Source organism: Hoplias malabaricus, chromosome 8, assembly GCF_029633855.1.
Source record: "Hoplias malabaricus isolate fHopMal1 chromosome 8, fHopMal1.hap1, whole genome shotgun sequence".
Taxonomy (NCBI): domain Eukaryota; kingdom Metazoa; phylum Chordata; class Actinopteri; order Characiformes; family Erythrinidae; genus Hoplias; species Hoplias malabaricus.
Window position 1 is genome coordinate 32,211,894 of NC_089807.1, and position 23,071 is coordinate 32,234,964.

The 23,071-nt window shown below is 39.8% G+C and overlaps 2 protein-coding genes across 4 annotated transcripts in view; one reads left to right on the forward strand and one right to left on the reverse strand.

Moving 5' to 3' along the window:
• atl1 (atlastin GTPase 1) overlaps positions 1-4,576 on the reverse strand; it is a 76,505-nt gene extending 71,929 nt beyond the window's left edge. The window contains exon 1 of one of the 2 annotated variants that reach the window (XM_066678988.1): positions 4,519-4,576. The gene's annotated coding sequence lies outside the window, so the exon portion shown is untranslated. The remainder of the gene's footprint in view (positions 1-4,518) is intronic. The other variant, XM_066678987.1, reaches the window with a different exon arrangement.
• Positions 1-23,071, forward strand: part of map4k5 (mitogen-activated protein kinase kinase kinase kinase 5) — a 75,915-nt gene that overhangs the window by 1,335 nt on the left and 51,509 nt on the right. The window contains exons 1-3 of one of the 2 annotated variants that reach the window (XM_066678985.1): positions 4,633-4,786; positions 7,148-7,359; positions 18,684-18,741. In XM_066678985.1, the coding sequence (XP_066535082.1) occupies positions 7,252-7,359; positions 18,684-18,741 (166 nt within the window). In that variant the 5' untranslated portion in view covers positions 4,633-4,786; positions 7,148-7,251. Of the gene's footprint in view, positions 1-4,632; positions 4,787-7,147; positions 7,360-18,683; positions 18,742-23,071 lie in introns of those variants that run through there. The other variant, XM_066678986.1, reaches the window with a different exon arrangement.

Consider the following 23,071-nt stretch of genomic DNA (forward strand, 5'->3'; position numbering starts at 1 on the left):
TGTGCACTTTGATGACAGTGTATTAGAGTGAGCAAAAGTGGCTCAAGTGTTTAAGGGGTGCTAGAGCTGAGAGCAGAATTGGGAAACACTTCGTCTCGCGTTGTCTTTCTTTGTGTCCTTAAGTACGACTTAAACACGATACACTGCTGTGTTCAACAGAGCCCTGATCAACATTAGTTTAGATAATTTATCATAATCTTTTAATAATGCGTGAACTTGTTTGTGACCCACAAGCTTTTCGTTTTCTGATATTAAATAAAATAACTAATGCCAACACACTGGACACATCTGACTATTACTGCCTTTCTGACCAGTTCACTACAGGTTTTCTGTTTAACTTTACACGGAAACAGACACGTTCTCCTGATCAATAAAGTCACAACACCAGAGAGCAAGTGGTTTGATCAATATTTTAATAAGACTGTTTTATAAATAAGAAGTTTATAGACATAGAAATTAATTCCTAGATAAACGTCATGTCACCTTAACAAGTATTTATTAATACTGGGTCATAAAATTTAAAGGTGTGCTTAAAATGTTAAAAACATCACAGCTAAAATGTAATCTTGTCACCTCCTGTCATGACCACACAGGGTTTATTGTGTAAACAAGTTGCTTGAACATCATTTCAATAGAGTGTGGTTTTCATTTTTGTAGTTGTGAACATAAAATAACAGGCTTTCCCTGAGTTTTAACTGAAGCATTATATAAAAAAAAGTCACTACAGAAATGACACTCAGACATTTAATTTACACAAGAACTGTCTGATCATGGCAGGAACTGACTATATTATATATTTAGTTAGTAAACACAAATACATTTATTTATTTAACTAGATTATGTACTTCATAAAATAACAGTGCATTGCTGGGAACCAGCCATTTATGTAGAAATACTTATATTGATAAATCTGTGCTGTAGTGGAGGTCCAGTTGTCTCAGTATTTTATACAAGGCAACTGGACCTCAATTACAGCACTGTTTTATCAGTGAGATAAATCAAACAGATCAATCGCCTGTTTTGGTGTAAAGTTAAACAGAGACGCTGGACAGATTCACTGGTCAGAAGGAGTAATAATAAGATTTTGGAATTTTAAAATCTGAATATTTAACCACCTCACAATTTAAGGGTAAAATATAACATGGGCATTTTTGTATGAATGTGATTTTGATCCTATTGCATTAGTACATTTAATTCTCAAGATTCACATTTTGTACTCTGAAGCAGGGGTTTTCAACCTTTTTGTTGAAAGTTTTATTTTTATTTCTAGTAGAAAAACTATGGTTTAAGAAAAGCTACAGTTTAAATCCAGCAAAGCTCAATGCCACGGCCAGAGCATGAAAGAGACCTCTGACCCTCAAAGTGGTGACTAGAGCTTCAGGATCAGCGACGAAGAAGGCCACATGCTCCCTCAGGATGATCTGAGCAAAGGCACAGGAGAGACCTGCATGGACGTGTCTCTCACAAGGAGGCATATCAACGATGACAGAGAATACCCACAGAGACCTTCAGAACGCCACCAGCTTCAAGAGAGTGGTCGCCGTATCTAAGACCGTGTCTCTGACCAAAGCCAAATGGGAGAAGAGGAACGGCCGCTGCTGCAATGATACAAGGCCTGTGTCTACAATGCTCCAGAAAGCCCTGCGTGTCAGTGACATCCTGCAAGCTATCTCCACTCCTCTCCACAGATATGTAAGGTCACATGGTTTTATTTCCTTCGTAGCTCAGGCAATTGGTGCTGAATGCTTTGCTAGGATATACTATGGTCTTTTTAGAATTTAGGATAATTAATATGAGAGAATTTCTCTATGATAATCTTTTTGCTCCCTCATGTATCGCTGTGGTGGTTCAAGGATTACCACGCATAGATGTATGCAAGACATGGGGTTCAGCTGTTGCATTCCTTGTGTCAAGCCACTCTTGAACAAGAGACAGCATCAGAAGCATCTCGCCTGGGCTAAAAACAAAAAGGACTGGACTGCTGCTGAGTGGTCCAAAGTTATGTTCTCTGATGAAAGTGAATTTTGCATTTTTTTTTCTGGGAAATCAAGGTCCCAGAGTCTTTAGGAAGAGAGGAGAGGCACAGAATCCATATTGCTTGAGGTCCGGTGTAAGGTTTCCACAGTCAGTAATAGTTTGGGGCACCATGTCATCTCCTGTTGTTGGTCCTTAAGTTTTGTCTACATTGTTGCTCTCTTGATTTCCATACAGTTTTTAATTCATATGAAATTACTATTAAGAATATTTTTTCCCACTTACAGATGAGCTTTTGGATTTTTCCTAGAAATGCAGGGATACATTTCTTGTCAGTTGTACTGAAATTTTCAATATTGCAATATTCAATGTTTTTCAAAGATATTTTTAAACACATTTGTCTATTTTAGAAATGTCACACATCCAAGACACACTAAAGGACAAAGATGAAAGTAAATGCAAGACAGTGTAAAAAAAATGGATTTATAAAGTTTTTTTTTAACTTTTTAAACAGGTATCAGGCTTAATCAAAAGAAAATAGATTAAGATCAATGTAACAGATGAAGAAAAATATTTATGAGCTTGTGTTCCAGTATGATATCCCTATTATTAATCACTCACTTATTTGTATTATTTAAAATAATAAAATGTTTTATCATTCAGGGCAGCATGGTGTGAATGTGTCACAGTCACACAGCTCCAGGGACCTGGAGATTGTGGGTTCAAGTCCTGCTCCGGGTGACTGACTGTGAGGAGTGTGTTCTCATGGTGTGTCCTATGGGGATTGGGAGCCAATTATGGAAAGAGTGTGATTGGAAGGTTAATATGAGATATTTTAGGACAACATTGGTTGCATGTGTTTTTTAAAACAATTCTACAAGCTAATGTTGGAGAAATTATGGTATGGTTGGTGACCACACTCATTTTTGGGACTGTCCAAAAATTCAGACATTCTGGAAAAATTTTAAAGTAGAGTTTAATTTTGGAATTATTTTTAGTGCATATATTGTCTTTGTACTATGCTTTGTGAAGACCAACCTCAATGTGTTTTTGTTACGTATAGTTAACTGCCTGTCAATGGGCCTCATTCATGAAATGCGAGCAGAACGAATTTGTGTGTAAATTGTTCGTAAATCTTTTTTTTTTTTTTTTTTTTTTTTTTTTTTTTTTTTTTTTTGTGGGAATTATCCAGTTCATCCAAATGTTCGTAGGTACGAACGAAATTTATACTTGCTCCTGTAAGTGTGTGTAGTGTCTGAAAGACGTTGACAGTATCATCTGACCTGACTGAACTTTTATTTAAATTAATTAATAATCAAATGAAATTTCACAAAAACATTCTCTTCCTAATAAAGCCTGTTATTCAGAGCAACATCCAGTAACTAAAACTCAATAGTTTGCTAAATAATTTTGTTACTTAAAGTTGCTTAATGTGAATCATTGCCATATAAAATAATTGTATCCTGTATAAGTTATGCATCCTGTATAAATAGCTGATGTAAACTGTTGGATTTAACAGACCGCTCAGCACAGAAAATGTATCATCTTTAGAGATGATACTGGTCAATGGTTTATTAGTGATGTCTTGTGTTCAGTTCACTACCGAGAGCCATTCTTTTGTATTTCTACATCATTTTAGGGCCATGTACTGTTCCTGAATGTGTGCAGTAAGAATTTAAAGCTGTGTTATACTTTACGCACTGTAACCGGCATGATGGTGTCTGCACCAAAATGATACAATCGCAGTGTAGTCTTGTGTGTTAAGTCGGCATCCTGTTGCTGCACACAGTCATGCACATTTTATAACTAACTTCATAAAAAACAAACATTTAAAGGAACTCTTGCAAGTCAGGAACAAATCCACAGCTATTTGATATGAGAGACCACAGATGGAGTCAAATGGGCCAAATCTCATAGAAGAAGCTCTTATTAAGAATAAACGCCTTTACCTTCCGTGCAGCTTCCCCTGCCTTTGCAGAACCATGCAGGAAAGACTACAGTGAACGTGCAATCGCAGTGAACGTGGGACATTAGTTGGAAATTTCAGTTGTTGTACCTGCTTGTGGTCTGTCAGGAAATTGGAGATCCAGGGCTGGATTAAATCCTAGATCTTCCAACTACATGATAAGTTTGAAGGGGATAATAGTGTTAAACTAATGTCCACAAAGAACATTTCAACAAAATTAGCTCCTCCTGGTGCCCAGGTAAGTCAGGGTGAAGCAAATGAGTGATGACATTATCTATAGGGCAGTCAGAGACTGGTAACTAAGAGCTGATAAGTTTAACCAGTTTGGGAAGTTTAATTTTTCAATTAGTATGAGATGTTTTGAGGCAGGGTGGTCTGTTGTCTTTGATTTTAACCACAACAAAGATGTGTCATGTACCCAAATTTCACCATGTCCTTGCAATATGGTATGAACAAGAAAGATGTGTGTGTGTCTTTATTTATCACTTAAACCTGAAAACGTCCTGTCTTTGCAGTAAAAATTCAGACCTCTTGAAAGGAATTAGGCAATGCAATTTTTGTAATGAAAAACTTTTTACCTTGCCTCTAGCTCTCTCAGGAAGGCATGTCCCAAATTTGTAGGTTTATTTCACGTCCTGAAAAATCACAAAAACAAGTGTGTGTGTGTGTGTCAGTCACACAGGCAGTTTGTTAGAACACTGAAAGTGTGAAGTTTCGAGTCTAGTTCTAAGTGTCGAAAAATACACGTTGGGATGGTTATTTCGATGAAAGATGGACATCAAGACTTGAAGATCGACATTTATTTACCCTTCTACTTTGCGGACGTGGAATTCACATGCGGAAATAGTAAGTTTTGGTAGAAAAATAACTTTCGTGGTCAAACTTAGACGGCTAGCGCTAGCTTTCTGGGGTAACGCTGGTGGCTTTATCAGAGTCTGCTAACTTTAGAGTTTTCTATTATAGTGATGGTAAAGCCTAGTTGTACCAAATGCGTTCATTTGTAGCTAAAGACGTTACCCGTGGCATTCAAACAGCCTAACTTTAGGTCTGGTGATGTTAGGTAGATGTGCCAAGTATTATTAATATTGCTCAGTTTAACTCGGCTATGTTGTTCCTAACCATATATATTGGTCACTTATTATTTACTATCGTCAGTTAACTTCAAATAGTTTAACTAGTTTACACAAATTTTACATTTAAGTAGAGTCTGTCAAGTCGTCACACAATCTCAAATTATGTTCAACTACGAAGCTTAGTTGTTCGCTAGCTTATTGGAATTATTCGTTCCACCTTAAGCAGTGCGGCAGTTACGTTTTGGCGGTGGCCGTGTCTGTCTTGACTTCCACACCTTTTAAGGTGGAATGGGTGGAATCTTCACCCTCGCGTATTAACAGAGCTCAGACATAGCTAACAGCCAAATAACATTAGATAACAGCTTTTTAGGCGACCAGCTGGGAGTGTTTTAGGATTTTTATACACTTTGTTGTAACGTTAAGCTAGAAGAGTTAACAGCTAGCTTAATTAATACAATTCAGTGAAAAATTGCAACGCCGTGTCAATGACCTATCCGTTTAGCAAAGCTTATAATTAATTAACGTTTAGGTCACGTTAAATCTGGAAAATATAACGATTTAGCTATAGTTTTTGATTTGCTGATAGAATATTGACTGACTATTGAAACATTTAATGCAGCTTTCACAAATTAACCAAAGCAAAATTCAGCAATGTGTTTTGGAAAGCTTGTTATTGTTTGAAACAATGTGTAATGCCAGAACATTAAATATAAATATTTATGTTGTCTCTTTTGGGCTAAAAATATAATAAATCAGTTCTTAATTTTAGTGGTATTTACATAGGTTTTAAGAACTGTTAGTCTGTTATTATTTTAGTCAGTCAGTCAGTTAAAAGTTAGATTATAAAATGTAATGAATTTGAGTTTAATTACTAAACCCATTATCTACTTTATTTTGAAATGCGGAAGTAATGGCTCTTAAGGTTTTTTTTTTTTTTTGGTGTCTAAGGCTTCCTGTGACTGCTCCGCAGCTGCCAGAGCATAGGGGCTCCGCAGCCTCTCCACAAACGTTTACTTGGATTAATATAATTTGAGTTTAAATGTAAATAAAATTTATATCGAAATTATTGTAATTTATTTAAAGAAATGCTGAGGTTTGATTATAAATTATTTTAGAGGTTAAAACGTTTTTAATAATGTGCACATGAATGTAATATAATAATTATTAAAAACATGCGTTATTATCATCAACACATTATTAATATAAGCATAATAATACACATCACACTTTGCAAAATGGATTTACCATCAGGCAGTGATTTTACAGTCAGAGTTTGTAGCCATAAATAACAATGTTCTTTACTGTAGTGGGTGGAGATTGTAACAATAAAAGCATCACATGTGTGCCAGTTATTTTCCACTTACTATATGGACTGCTTTTTAATTATTATACCCAAAAATCTCAGCAGCCTCTGACCTTACCACAAATGCCCCTGCACACTGGCTCTCCCAGACTGTCATATTTTCCAAAAAAAACACAATGTCACATAACCTTAACTAGGCCTAACATTTTCAGATAGGGGCTGATGTTAGTGAAAAAACAGGAGGGCAATTGGTCTAATTTTCTCAGGGAAGTACAGAGGAATACTGAGCAGGATGTATATAAGACAGAAAGAGCTCCTGTACAATTAAAAATTATGGCAGGAATCCATTTATTTTCAATCCTGTCTAAATCTACATACAGATTAACTGTGGAAAGTGAAATATGTGGCTTGCTGTTTTGTCATATAGTAGCAGTTAAAATGACTAGAAAAAGTGAACTGGAAGTCTTGAACAAAAAGTATCTCCAATGGAGTGAGCCCACCAGGGTGCTGAAAATAAGGCGGTTAGGCTACAGTATATGTATTACTTTTTAATATAAGACTATAGGTTACATTATAACTAGTAGTAGTTATCATTTTTCGCTCATCTATTTCAGGGCTGCGGTGTAGTAGTAGTTATACACACTGGAAATAAGGCTAACTTGATTAATGCTACTAATGTTTTGTTATATGTCAGTTGTATTTTTTTTTTCTTTCAGATTTGTTACAAAAGGATATACAGTAATTGTTAGAGAAAACAGTGTTTTTCTGTAAACTATAAACAAAAGAAATTCAAATTATTCATAATCCCTGGTTTGTTTTCTTTGTTTTCAGAAAAATGATCTAAGGAAAGGACAATCTTTTAAGCAGTAATTAGATAAACGAGAACCCGAACTCATCATTACTGCCTCTCAACACGATTGCATCAGTTTTTGAGAATGGATTCCTTCTCCAGACCCAGTGGCGAGATTCAGCGCCGGAACCCACAGCATGATTTTGAGCTTATTCAGAGAGTTGGAAGTGGGACATATGGAGATGTGTATAAGGTAACTAATTACGTATGTGTTTGGGAAATTGTTTGGCAAAGAGTGAATGTTCAATTTTATTTTTAAATATTTAGTGTAAACAGAAATCCAAAATAAATTCTGAGACCTGAACCTGAGAATAAACAAAGACTTTGGTCAAATACAATCGGCAATCAAACATTGTAAGCATGCATCAATAAGTAATAATAATTTTAATTTTATATAGAGCTTTTCAAAAACCCAAAGTGCTTACAATAATAATACAAAGTACAAAGAACATCGCAATACAAAGAGTACAAAACAACAGAAAAATATTAAATAAAACGAGAGTGATTAGCATCCAGTGTGCAGCACCGAGTCACAAGGTTTAATTGTGTCCCAAGATTGACTGTCATTGCAAATAGTAGCAGTTTGACCACACCGGTAGATATATCTCTAGGTCCATAGCCATAGTCGGTGGATATACAGGATGTGCTCCCCCGGCCGTCACCAGGAGCAACAGCAGGAAACCATCCCACAGCCGAGCACTGGTACCTGCTCCTTGTCCGAATCATCAGCAGCTAGCTCCGGTGTTAGCAAACTGCTATCCGTAAAGCAGCGGCAAAATGTGACAAACTCCCTTAGTCAACCTCAGCCACAGTCAACAATAGTGAGAGCAGAACCTGAACCGCAGACAATGACAGCAGGTTTTTCCAGTCCACAGTCCCAGTCGAGAGAAACAACAAAGACCGCCATGAATTTGCCAAACAGTAGTGATTGACACAGTCTCCTCTGGGAAGCAGGCCAGCTGTTAGCATTAGAGACTAATATATATATATATATATATATATATATATATATATATATATATATATATATATATATACACACACACACACACACACACACATCTGATACTTTTTTTTTTTTTTTTCTGATAAATTTTTATTTATTTTTTATAACAAAGTAAACAAATGGTGTCTTCAAACAGTTCATATAAATAATTAAATATTATATTTAATCTTATATTAAATTATCTATTATCTAATGTGATTTTCTTTTATGTATAAAAAAAAAATTACTCTGATTCTAAAAGTCAGTTTTATTGTTATCACAGATGTGTTGAGTGAAAAATTAAATGTAGTTTCTTCAAGACACGATCCTTTATTTATATATATATATAAATAAATGCACTTATCTTCTCTCAGCTGCCACAAAACCAACAAACCCCTTTAGGCGGGACTGTGACTCCATTGGCTGCAGCACTAAATGATGGACAGCCGAGTCTGACTACTGATTGGCTAAATAAAGTGATGACCAATGAGAAACGCATTCTCTGTTTAGGAGCCACGGAGTATCTTTTTGACTTACTGACAGTTATCAGAGAGGTAGATCTGAGTGCATGTGATGAATGTGCTGAGGACCGTTTCGCTATAGCAACATACACGAACAATGGCAGGACTGTGTGTCTATTAATTGATTTAGTCAGTCGTGTAAAGGATTTTGGTTTTCTTCAAACACTGGAAAATGTTATGCGTGAGGGCTAAACAGCCAGGTAATAATTATTCATAACTGCTGGTACACACACACATGTATCCTGTTGTACAGTAAAAAGCTAACATATATTGTAAAAGTTTAAAGCTTTTTTGTGTGTTTCTACACATTGCATTGAAGTTTTTACAAGTGACCATACAACTGATCAGTTTTGATACTGTAGTGTACTTTCTGATAATGTAGAATTATGTGAAAGATACTGATAATAGGAATGAGAGAGACTATTTTTGGCAATTAAGTTTAGGATGCTTGTGGTTATAGTAGAGAAAAACATTTGAAATTTTAGTTATTAGTCTTGTTCTCTGAATCAGATACCAAATGGGTATCTTTCTATGGCAAAATTCCTGTGCCTTTCAATCATGGAAACACTAATGGCACCAGCTCTGGCAGGTGACTGACAGACCACGCACTGATGATCTGGCAGCTCCCCCTCCAGGCATTCTTGAACACGCTCTTTTCCCCACAAACAAGGAGAGAAGTGTGGTGAGATAATTCATTCCGAGAACTGGGGTTACATATGTAAAAGATAGAAAGATATAACTACAGTATTGCATGTTTTCTGAACTGACATACTGATGAGGAGCCACTTGGCTTGTGTGAGCTTTCTTGCCAATGTCTGGATCGTTTGCATGTACCACAACTGTTTGTGAAGAGTCACTTTGTGAGACAGACAAGTAAAACGCTTTCCTTTACTTCTGTGCAATGCACTTTTGGTGCATAGCTGTAATTCCTGAGCCAAATATTTCTCAGACGTGGACTGGGACATCCAGAATATCTGGTTTCTCTCTCACTGACGTGTGGAGGTTATGCCACATGGGTTTTGCCTGCTACTGCTAGATTCATGGAGCACACAGAACACTGGAGGGCACTCATTGACACATTTCCACATTTCTAAGAGCAGGGTTTTGGTGACGCTGAATCCTGCTCAGGCCCCCAGGATTTGCCTTCAAAAACATGCAACAGGAAGTGAGTGGTAGCACTATGAGAGGACCATTTGAGAGTAGCTCTCAATTCAATCCCATACATTTCTGGGTGTTTTTGAACTAATAATAAAGGTATTTCTCAGCGGTTTCTGATTAAGACGCAGACAGGTTCTCTTCTACAGGGAATGTTTTTTCCTAGCACTGTTCAAATTGATTTGACAGGTTTTTAGTCTCTTAATCATGGTGAAAAGTTTATATTTATTTTACTCACCTGTAAAACAGCTGTTCATGAAATAAAAAAATGATGTCTGCTTCTATTCATTTTTTTTTTTTAATTTTTGTCATATTCCCTATATTCTTTGACTTGTAACATACGTTCTTGTGTGACATTCAAACGTTCAAATACTTCTGGGTCTTCACAGTTTCTATTTTATTTATTTTTTTTATTTTAACAATATACTTTTATTTTGGTTCATGTCTCAAATTAATATACCCACTGTTTATATGTAAAAGATAACTGCCAATGTCTGGCTCCAGACAGCAATGTTAGAAACTTTCTAAATGCATTGAGAATGAAGAAATCTTTGCTGGAATAAGCCAGAATTATGAGGAGAATTATAATTTATGATTTAAATTATAAATTAAATTATTGCCTATTGTTACAAATGCTGAGACGTTTGGGGTGCCTACCCCTTTAAGACATATGTCATAGAGTGAGGAAACGTGGGCTTTGTGTTAGATTCCTGCCATGGTGAGAGAAGAAGGATGCTGCTCTTGCAGGTTGAGATGTAGTTTAAGTTCACTTACCTATGATATTTAATATCATAGTCCCTTCCTGTGTTCTAAGAGTGTGATATACTGAGTATTGAGTTAATGACAGAAAGTAAGCATCTGTTCCTTTGTTACTTTAAATCTTGTATGTTTAAAACTACATTTGAGCAAAAGGGGATATTACTGATGTTATATTTGGATTATGTCTACAAACGGGGAGGTGTTAAATTATTCAGAAGCTCCTTTAAAATATAACTCTTTGGGTCTTTTTTTAGTGAAACACTGGCGTGTTTATGTATAAATGCAGCCATTATGCAGTGCCTCTTTTAGACATTATTGTTGTTGCACATCGCAAGATCTGTTTAGTGATTGTGTGTGTTTATTTCTCTTGTAGTGAAGTAACATTGTATACAGCTCCAGGTTATTGGTTACTATAATGTACACTGTAAAGTTTGTCTACATTATCTGAAAGTGCTTTGATGTTAGTTACTTTATTATATCGCTGTGAAAGAAGTGAATGTCTAATTAAGAATTATTCATTATTTCAGACTGTTAGAATTCTGTATGTCATGATATACTGATCAGACTGACTATAGAGTACCTTAAAGAAGAATTCACGTCTCATCCTCTTCATTCCTGTGTCTCGAATGATACTCCTTCCTGTTTGAAATCCAAATCAACTAGCCCTACCTTATTTCCTTTGAAACATTAGTCCTTCGAGCCAGATAACAGTATTCAGGATGGACTTAGATGAAGATATGTATCCTGACATGAGGCCTAAACGTCAGACACATTTACCTGCCGGATTTCAAGATTTTGATGTGCGTTATGAAGGATGATGTAAAGGAGATCCTCTAAAGTGGGGCCCATCACCTATTGCACAGAGTTGCTTCCTTATCAAGGTTGGATACAGCGCCAATCACCTCTTACCCAGCAACTCAGGCCTGTGTGGGTAGCGATACAAGAGGAAACTTCCAATTTGTTCCAGGACCAACAGGCCCTTCAGTCAGGCATAAAGGAACTTAATGAGGCTTGACGAGAAATTAAAGAACTCAAGAGGTAGCCTGTACACTAAGAGCAGACCTGGATCAAACTCAAAGTGCAGCCTCAAATTATAGCAGCAGTCAACTTCCACAATTCATTGCTGTAGCCCTAAAGAGTTATGCTGATGACCAAAAAAAAAATCACAGAAGAGGAGGACAGGCCTGATCCTCCACCATGGCCTGAACATGATGAGATCTTGCCTAGGGTGATAGGCAATCTTAGGCTCGAAAATCAAGAGCCATCCAGCAAACTCTACTATACTCCTATTAATCCTGCAGAGCTCCCTGAGAGGTCACCCCCAGTGATACAGCAACAGCCACAGCCCCCAAATCCTCCTCCTGATTCAGGGATCTCACATTTCCCGAACCCTAACCCCCTGTATTACGAAGCCCAGATTCAGCCTACACAAATTTATCTCACTCAGTGCCCGTACAAACCAACACTTTCCCTGGCAACCACTGGGGTGGCCTCGGGATCCTATCATCTAATCACCCAGGGCAGTCTCCTGGTTTTGAACAAGTGTATTGTGGCCCCAAACCTACGCCAAACCTAAGCCCATTCACACAGATCCCACTTTTAGAGAAACTACACCCACCTAATGCTACCGGCTCTTCAAATATCAAATACTGGTGGATTATTTAAAGCTGGATGAAGCCACGCTTATAGCAGAAGCCTACTTAAATTCATCAGCTCCTTATACAGAAACTATGGCAGCTCTCCATGATAAATTTGGTCAACCTCACCAATTTGCCTTAAAGATAGCAAGTGTCCTAGAAACCCCTGAAATTAAGCGTGGAGGTGTTGGTGTGTTCCAAATGTTCTCTAGATGCAGTCCCTAGTGGGCTTGTTAAAGACTTTGGGCCCTGAAGGAGCAATTGAATTGCACTGTGGCTCACGTAGAACATCTGCTGAGTAAGCTTCCTGCAGAACATCTCCACCTGCATCAATTCAAGCAGCCAAAAGCCATTTATAATATAATAGTGGCTACATAATCTCTTATCTCTATGAATTGTCCAAATGGCTCCGCTATGAGTCATGGTGCCAAGGCTTTGATAATCAAACTGGGGCAAGAGGAAGCATGGAAAGGCCCAACTCAAGGTCTGATGGTCGTTCAGGAAGGCAGATAGTAACTGTTCTGTATGGGGGCGTAGAGACATCTGAAGCTACTTCCCTGCAACATAATGAGAACCTTGTAAGTAAGAATGCTAGAGGTAAAGCCTATTGCACTTACTGTGATAGTACAGAATATTACTCCAGTCAATGTAGTGGTATTGCTAAACTCTCACCAGACCTGCTGAAAGAGTGGATCCAGTTTAATAAACACTGCTGGCTCTGTTCACAAGCTCATCAAGCATCCCAGTGCACACTGAAAAAACCCTGTCATGTCTGTCATGGATATCACCCCCTGGCTCTCCATGGGAAAAGTACAAGAACAGAAGAAGACAGTACAGCTGTAGCAAAGGAAGAAAGCTGCCTAACAAGCTCTGCCTCTGAATCCTTCTGTTTAAACCGAGCTGGCGAGTCAGGTCCTCTTAAAGGTTGTACCGGTGACTATACATTATGGAGGGAGTTCCCTGGATACCTTCGCCATACTCGATGGGTCAGAGAGGACTATACGACTTCCAACTGTAGCTGAGTCTCTGGGGCCTTGTCCTCCACTTTTTTTTTTTTAAAACTCTGAGTCTTAGTGAGATTATGGGAACGTCCAGTCGCAATTAGTGGAGACATCAAAGGGATGTTCCATTAAGTGTGCCACCTCTGAATATAGCTCCCTACTATGCTTCATGTGGCTTGACCTGGAAGTAAGCAAACCCCCCAAATATTTGAGTGGAAAGTCCTTTCTTTTGGCACAACCTGCAGCCCCTACTGCACTTTGTATAATTTGCAATGTCTTGTTTTTCATCACAGTCTAATAGATGATGAATTAATGTTCTCTGTTCAGAACTCTTTTTATGTAGATAACTGCCTACAGAGTGTGGGCACTCCAATCGAAGCCAAACAACTAGTTGACAGCCTTAGGGAGCTTCTGGCCTTTGCAGAACTTGAGCTGCATCAGTGGGCCTGTAATGACACCAGAGTTCTGAGCCGCTTGCCTCAAGAAGCCAGGTCCAAAAGTCTAGATTTGTGGCTAGCTCATAAAGTCTAATCCTCTGGAATCTACGCTTGAACTTAGCTGGAACTGGGAAATTGACTCCTTGGGCTACAAACACAGACCTATGACCTACGAGACACCAAACATGAAGAATATTTATATTCTTAGCTACTCAATATGACTCTCTGGGCCATCTGTTATCTTACGCTACCAGAGCAAAACTAATAATTCAGCAGTTGTGGGATAAGCAATACAGTTGGAATGACTCAAACTTGCCCTCAGTACTTCTAGAAGTATGGTGCAGTTGGGAGGCTGAGCTTGAGTTCTTACCTCTGATTACCTTTTCCTGTACATACGTGGCAGTAGACATTAATTTAGAGGGTGCCACACGAGAAGTGCACATTTTTTGAGGATGCCTTATAGCAGGCTTATGGAGCCGTAGCCTACATGAGGACTGAAGACATCAAAGGTTGAATACACATGGCTTTCATCTTTGCTCGTTCATATGTGACAAGTCGAAGACGCCTGCTTTCCATTCCATGCCTGGAGCTCTTTGCAGCACGTGGTGACACAGCTGGCATGGTTTCTTGAGAGGGTGCTTAATTTGAAAGTGGCTCATACTGCGCTGTGGTCGGATTTTATCACAGTATTGACTTGGCTACAGTATTTGCCTTACTGCTACAAGGTCTTTGTGGGAGCTAGAGTGGCTGAGGTGCAAGAGTTAACAGAGAAATGTACTTGGTGCTATGCAGACTCTGCAAATAACTCTGCCGATAATTTAACTAGGAGAAGGACTCTGGAATCCCTAATAGAACCAAATTAATGGTCGCAAGAACTCTCCTTCCTGCTTCAGAACCCTGATAATTGGCCTGTAAGACTCAAAATGGAATCACCTGAGTATAAAGCAGAGATCAGGAAAGCCACCATTTGTGGAGTAGCAGTTACCTCGCCTATATCCACAGGTTTAGAAGAGAAAGTACACTTGGCAAGAGCTACTGGATGCCATAACTCAAGATCTCCAAGGACAAGCTTCGGCTACTGCTCCACCTAATGCTGAGACGATATTCCCCAGCAAGCGCAATAACAATCCTTTCCTGAGGACTATAGGCTTCTAACTGCTGGGAAACCAGTCTCCCCTGGGAGTCGCTTGCTTACCCTAGCTCCAGTATTACATAAATCCACAGGCCTCATAAGAGTGGGTGGTCGGCTTCAACATCTGAAATGTCTGTCTGATTCAGTGTTGCGTCCAGGATGCCTCACATTCGATTGCTCATTGAGAAGTATGACAGCGAACTGCATCACTCAGGTCTGAGTGTGTTTTTACAGAATTACAGAGGTCATGCTGGCTAATTTGCGGACAGAAAGCGATTTGTAGACATCAGCGGGCTTGTGCTGACTGTCAGCGCTGGAGGGCCCCAACTGACTATTGCCAAAATGGATGACCTGCCTACTGCTTTTCTCCAAATATACAAGCCAGCCTTCTACTCCACTGGTGTGGATTGCTTTGGGCCGTGTTAGTGAAGGTGGGCAGACGCCGTGAGAAGCTCTGGTGAATTATATATAATTGGTCATCGCAGACCAATTCTGATCTAGATTCATCAGGGAATACCTCCCAGGTCTGCAGACTAGACAGAAATAGCATTCGTTGCCTTCTGAACGCCTGGATAAAGCAGTTGTCATGTTGATGGATCCACAAATATTTTGGGCCCAGTGGCCCATCGGGCATGTAGTCAAGATTCACCACAGTGATGATGGTTGCGTAAGGTCAGCAGAGAAAAATATTAAAGGTCATGTATATATATACCAGGCCGGTAGCTCGGCTGGTGATGTTACCAGCCGTCCCTACTGGCGACAATGACTGAGAGGTGTTCAGACTCTCCCTGACACTGACTGATGAGCCTTTGTTCGAAGCAAATTTGCCTTGCATATTTGGGGGTGGCTGTTACAAATGCTCAGATGTTTGGGGTGCCTACCCCTTTAAGACATATGTAATAGAGTGAAACACGTGGGCTTTGTGTTAGATTCCAGCCACAGTTGGAGAAGGGTGCTGCACTCCATTGCACCTTGAGATATAGTTTAAGTTCACTTACCTGTAATAGTTACTATCGTAGTCCCTTCATGTCTTCTAAAAGTGTGATATACTGAGTATTGAGAAAAATGTCTGTTACTTTAAACCTTGTACGTTTCACTCTACATCTGTATGTATCCAGAGCTAAAGGGGATATTACTGATGTTATATTTGGGTTATGTCTACAAAAGGGGAAGTATTAAATTATTCAGAAACCCTGTTAAAATATAACTCTTTGGGTCATTTTGAAGTGAATCACCGGCACATTTATGTATAAATGCGGCCATTATGCAGTACCTTTTCTAGTGTTGCTATTGCACACTGTTTAGTGATTGTGCGCTTATTTCTCTTGTAACTTTGTATATAACTCCAGGTTATTGGTTACTATAATGTACACTGTAATGTTCACTTCTACTTTATCTGAAAGTGCTTTGATCTGTGTAGGCATATTACATTTTCTTTATTATATTGCTGTTAAAGGTGTCAATGTCTAATTAAGAATTATTCATTGTTTCAGCCTGTTACAATACTGTATTATCATGATATACTGAGCAAACTGTCTTAAGAGTACCTTTTTAAAAAAGAATTCACATCTCATCCTCTTCCTGTGTCCCGATCGATACGCCTTCGTCTTTGCTGTTAAAATCCAAACCAACTAGCCCTACCTTATTTCCATTGAAACACATATAAATGTAGAATTAAAGAATGCATATTCTACAGACAATAAACTAGAAAAGAAATATCCTCCAGTAATGATGATAACCAAGTGCCAAACTGAGTGCAGCAGGCTCTCACTTTAGCCTATGGTTATGCCTATGCATCATAAGAAAACATCTCCACTCCGGGCAAGAACTTTGGGGGGAAGGGCGGATTTAACAGCCCAGCTCCTGGTTGTTTGAACAGTATGCAGGAGATTTATGTCATGCGGGAACTTGTACAGTCTCTCACTTTTTCAGGTATTCATTTCATGAGACGCCGATTAGGAAGTGACCCGTTGAACCCTGTGTTTTCCCGTCAAACAAGTTTTGCTCTACTCTTGGTTTATTCTGAACTGTAGGCCAGTTGGTGGTGAGTTTATTCGCTGCTTGTCTGCAAACACTGTTGGTACAGAAGTTCTGAGTAAGGTGGCAGGCCTCACAGAATGCTCAGAAGTCAATATGGCATTGTTATCATATTCTGGTTCCTCATGTACAGAGTGAGAGAGGGCCTCAGTATCTTCCTCATTGCCCTCGACTTTGCCAGAGTTCATTATAAAATATGAATCAAAGAATTGGTGACTTCACATCCATTATTGCTCAGCAACTTTGAGAGGTTTTGGCAGTATTCTTAGCAGTAGCCTCTATGGCATGCGTAATCTAAAGAGGAAGCCACACCTCGGAATGGCCCTCTGCATAACAAGGCAGCAAGTACAGCTATCCCAATTGGTTAGCAAGGCCTCAGCGTGCTCCATGCTCATGATGCAATTGGTTCTCTGGCAAAAATCATGGAACCTTTAGGCTGCTAGGCAAGATGAAGGCAAAGTGCCTTTCTGAGCCATGCAGACATCTTGGCTCCACTGACCAGACAAGAGCACTTTCTAATACAGTTACAGACTTGCTCAGCATAATTTGTTTGCTTTCTTTCACCATATTCTTCAATGGTCAGGACCCCAAAGCAAGTGTGATGTAGGTGATGGATCATTCTCGGAGCTGCAGTGACACTGGCATGGTCACTCAAGCAGCCCTGCTCGGTCTAATCCGCTCTTATGAGTATGTGACACAACACCACAATGTCTGTCACTGCAGCTCAAAGAATGGTACACCACCCAAATCATATTTGTTTTGCGGGGGGTCCTGACCATGAAAGAATTGGGTGGTATGAGACTAACAACTTATGCAAAGTAATAGATGGACTACAGTCTGTAATTGCAGAACTCCAAAGTGCTTCTGTATGGTCAGTTGAGCTGAGAAGGAAGTGGTCATAATGTTTTGTTTGTTTGGTGTGTTTGTGGTATATATTAGGGGTGGGTGATTATGGTCCTAAAATAATTTAGTTACAAGGAAAAAAATTTGTAAACATTTGCTTATCTTGTAAACAATAGCAATTTACCAATATTCAAATTTTGTATAAAACAATGTAGCATTTAAATCTACCACACAAACCAAAGAGCTTTCAGTTCCAGTATGCTGCTTTTATCATTGTACATTTCCACGTTTTATCACTGTTTGGACATTTGCAAAAAAAATAAAAAATACTGTAAATGCCGTGTTAGGGTAATAGATGAAGGAAACCAACCTTCAGCTCTCATGCACCATTATCTGGATTTAAGACTTTTACTGACCTACTTCCACTTGGAAACATGGCAAGCTAGTGCTCTGGTTTTGTCTACTTCACTCACAGACAGACACACACACAAACGCTTCGTACAGATCACAACTGTACGAATCTTAATGTTCTGCTCTAAAAATATTAATTAATTTATTCATTCATTCATTGTCTGTAACCACTTTATTGATTTTATAACCTTTAATCTAACCATGCAAGTCATTAATCTTATTTACATTTACAACCTGGCAAGTAGCAGAATTATCCTGGTCAGGGTCGGGCTGGAGCCTACCCGGAATCACTGGGTGCTAGGCAGGAACACACCCTGGAGGTGGCGCCAGTCCTTCGCAGGGAGACACATTCACTCACACTCACACCTATGGACACTTTTGAGTTGCCAATCCACCTACCAACATGTTTTTTTTGGACTGTGGGAAACCCATGCATACATGGGGAGAACACACCAAGCTCTTCAGACAGTCACCCAGAGCGGGACTTGAACCTGCAAACCCAGGATCCTGGAACTGTGGGAATGCGATACTACATGCTGCACCACCATGCCGCCTCTAAAAAATATTCTACTTGTTAAAACTGTCTTTATGTTTTTCAGGCTCGTAATATCTCCACAGGAGAGCTTGCAGCTGTAAAGATCATTAAGTTGGAACCAGGTGAGTTTCAACCTTAGTCATGTTGACTGCTCCAACGGAGCAGGATTTACCCTTTAGTATTTTTCTAAGTATTTCCCTTTAGCAAAATACCTGAAACATGGCCAATATTGACTGGCAGTATTGTTACAATTTTGAAAGGATCTTACCCTGTAATTACAGTTCAGAGGATGCATGTGTAATGCAAGACCTGAGGAAAGAGTTACATCTGTAACATTCATATAATTCTCCTACTAGTCTCCTATATGTTTCTTTTTTTTAACAATGTGTTTACTTTTTGGTGCTTGTGTTGTGTAAAGTCTTAAAAACAATGCAATTTAGATTTTAATGTAGAATCTGTCTTTGGCACATTTTTATGCTCAATTCTAGATTCTTAACTATGTTTGTCATGTAAAGAGCGATACGGCTAAAAATGTTATCACGATAAGTTTATCAATATTGATCAATCTTGATATTTATCACAGTATTAAAATGACAAAGGGCATCCATAAAAAATGTGTGTGTGTGTGTGTGTATATATATATATAAATGTGTGTGTGTGTGTGTGTGTGTCTCTCCATCCATCCATCCATCCATTATCTGTAACCGCTTGTCCAATTTAGGGTCGCGGGGGGTCCAGAGCCTACCTGGAATCATTGGGCGCAAGGCAGGAATACACCCTGGAGGGGACACCAGTCCTTCACAGGGCAACACAGACACACACATTCACTCACACACTCACACCTACGGACACTTTCGAGTCGCCAATCCACCTGCATCGTGTGTTTTTGGACTGTGGGAGGAAACCGGAGCACCCGGAGGAAACCCACGTGGACACGGGGAGAACACACCAACTCCTCACAGACAGTCACCCAGAGCGGGAGTCGAACCCACAACCTCCAGGCCCCTGGAGCTGTGTGACTGCGACACTACCTGCTGTGCCGCCCATATATATATATATATATATATATATATATATATATATATAAAAATATACATACAGGGGTTGGACAATGAAACTGAAACACCTGTAATTTTAGTGTGGGAGGTTTCATGGCTGAATTGGACCAACCTGGTGGCCAATCTTCATTAATTGCACATTGCACCAGTAAGAGCAGAGTGTGAAGGTTCAATTAGCAGAGGGTAAGAGCACAGCTTTGCTCAAAATATTGCAATGCACACAACATTATGGGTGACATACCAGAGTTCAAAAGGGGACATGTTGTTGGTGTATGTCTTGCTGGCGCATCTGTGACCAAGACAGCAAGTCTTTGTGATGTATCAAGAGCCACGGTATCCAGGGTAATGTCAGCATACCACCAAGAAGGACGAAACACATCCAACAGGATTAACTGTGGATGCAAAGGAAGCTTGTCTGAGGAAGTCTGAAAGGGATGTTTGGGTGCTAACCTAGATTGTATCCAAAAAACAAAACCACGGCTGCCCAAATCACAGCAGAATTAAATGTGCACCTCAACTCTCTTGTTTCCACCAGAACTGTCCGTCGGGAGCTCCACAGGGTCAGTATACACGGCTGGGCTGCTATAGCCAAACGTCGGTTTCAATGGTGCAAGGAGCGCAAATCTTGGGCTGTGGACAATGTGAAACCTGTGTTATTCTCCGAGTCCACCTTTACTGTTTTCCCCACATCCAGGAGAGATACGGTGTGGAGAAGCCCCAAAGAAGCGTACCACCCAGACTGTTGCATGCCCAGAGTGAAGCATGGGGTGGATCAGTGATGGTTTGGTCTGCCATATCATGGCATTCCCTTGTGCTAGATGGGTGCGTCACTGCCAAGGACTACCGAACCATTCTGGAGGACCATGTGCATCCAATGTTTCAAACATTGTATCCTGAAAGTGGGGCTGTGTATCAGGATGACAATGCACCAATACACACAGAAAGATTGGCTTGATGAACATGAAAGTCACCAGATCTAAATATTATTGAGCTCATTTGTGGTGTTTTGGAGGAGCGAGTCAGGAAACGTTTTCCTCCACCAGCATCACGTAGTGTGACCTGGCCACTATCTTGCAAAAAGAATGGCTTAAAATCCCTTAATTTTTTAAACAGGATTTCCTCTTTTTCCTCTTGAGAATACCCCATAGATTCTCAATGGGGTTTAAGTCTGGCGAGTTGGCTGTTCAGTCAAGCACTGTGATGGCATGGGCATCAAACTAGGCTTTGGTGCTTCTGGTGGCATGGACAGGGGCCAGGTCCTGCTGGAAGATGAAATCTGCATCTCCATACAGATCCTCAGCAGAAGGAATCATGAGGTCCTTTAAAACATTCTGGTAGACTGTTGCGGTTACCTTGGATTTAAGAAAGCTTCCTACATTGGCTCAGATTCAGAAATGGCTTGACCAGAGGAACCCGACAGTTTTAGCCCATCTCCCAGATGTGTCTGAATGTGGTGGTTTTTGAAGATGTGACACCTGTCTCATTACACTCTTTCTGGGTCTCAGCCAGATTCTTGAATCTTCTCTTTTTGATAATCTGATGAATCCCGCAGTCATCTCTTTTGCTGGTGCATCTTCTCCTGTCACATTTTGTCCTTCCACTAGACTTTCCATTGATATGCTTGGACACAGCACTGTGTGAACAGCCAGCCTCCTTAGCTATAAAATTTTGTGGCTTATTCATCAATATCAATGATGGTCTTCTCGCCAGTTATGTCTGCCGTCTTCCCCATAATGAACCAAACTGAGACAATTGAATCAAACTAAAGCAATTTATTCATTGTTAATGTTTTAAACTGAAGCAGTTTAAAGCACCATTGCCCCGCAAAATTTGGGCCACAGTATTCTAATTTTTTGAAAACATTTTTTCCTGGGTTTTATGAGGTGGAAGCCCAAATGTTGTGAAAATAAACAAATAAATACTTGAAACTGTTTAAATTGTGGGTTCTGAATCTATAGTCTGTGTGTGTGTGTGTATGTATGTATGTATATATATCAAGCAAGCAATTAGCAAGACAACCCCTATAAAGGAGTGGCTTTGCAGGTGATGACCACAGACCATTTCTTTTTCATGTTGTTTTGGTCACTTTTACATTTTGTCATTGCTCTCACTCCTAGAGGTAGCATGAGGCAGTGTCTACAACCCACAGAAGTTGCTCAGGTAGTGCAGCTCATCCAGGATGGCATATTAAAGCGAGCTGTGGTAAGAAGGTTAGCTGTGTCTGTCAGCAGTGTCCAGAGCATGGAGGAGATACCAGAGAAAGGCTAGGACACCAGGAGACATAACGTGGGCCGTAGGAGGGCAACAACCCAGCAGCAGGACCGCGACGTCTTCCTTTATGCAAGGAGAAACAGGAGGAGCAGTGCCAGAGCCCTGCAAAATGACCTCGAGCAGGCCGCTAATATCCATTTTTCTGTGCCAACTTTCAGAAACTGACTCCATGAGCATGGTAGCATTCCATTGAGCAGGGTTCAATATCCACAAGTGGGACTTGTTCTTACAGCCCAACACTGTGCAGGGCGATGGGCATTTGCCAGAGAACACCAAGATTGGCAGATTTGCCATTGGCGCCCTGTGCTCTTCATGGAGGAGAGCGGGTTCACACTGAGCACATGTGACAGACAGAGTCTGGAGACGCAGTGGAGAACGTTCTGCATGCAACATCCTCCAGCATGACTGCAGTGGGTCAGTAATGGTGTTTGGGAGGCATTTCTTTGTATAGCCGCACAGCATGTGCTAGCCAGCAGTACCCTGACTGCCATTAGGTACAGGGATGAGATCACCTGACCCATTGTGAGAACATATGCTGGTGCAGTGGGCCCTGGATTCCTTCTGATTTATGACAATGCTAGGCTTCATGTGACTGAAGTGTCAGCAGTTCCTGCATGATGAAGGCATTGATGCTAAGCACTGGCCTGCCCGTTCCCCAGACCTGAATCCAATCGAGCACATCTGGGACATCATGTATCGTTCCATCCACCAACACCAGGTTCCACCACAGACTGGCCAGGACATCCTTCAGGAGAACATCTGCCACTTCATCAGGAGCATGCCCAGGTGTTGTAGGGACGTCATAGAGGCATGTGGAGGCCAAACACACTACTAAGCCTCATTTGAACTTGTCTTGAGGAATTTCCACTGAAGTTGGATCAGCCTGTTATTTGATTTTCCACATTTTTCTTGAGTATGATTCCAAATCCAGACCTCCATTGGATAATAATTTTGATTTACATTATCATTTTTATGTTTTGTTCTCAACGCATTCCACTATGTAATGAATAGACTTTCAACTGTAATATTTAATTAATTTAATTCTAGGATGTTATTTTTTTTTTGTATATATATACAGTGTTTGTGTGTGAGTGAACAGGATTATATATATATATATATATAT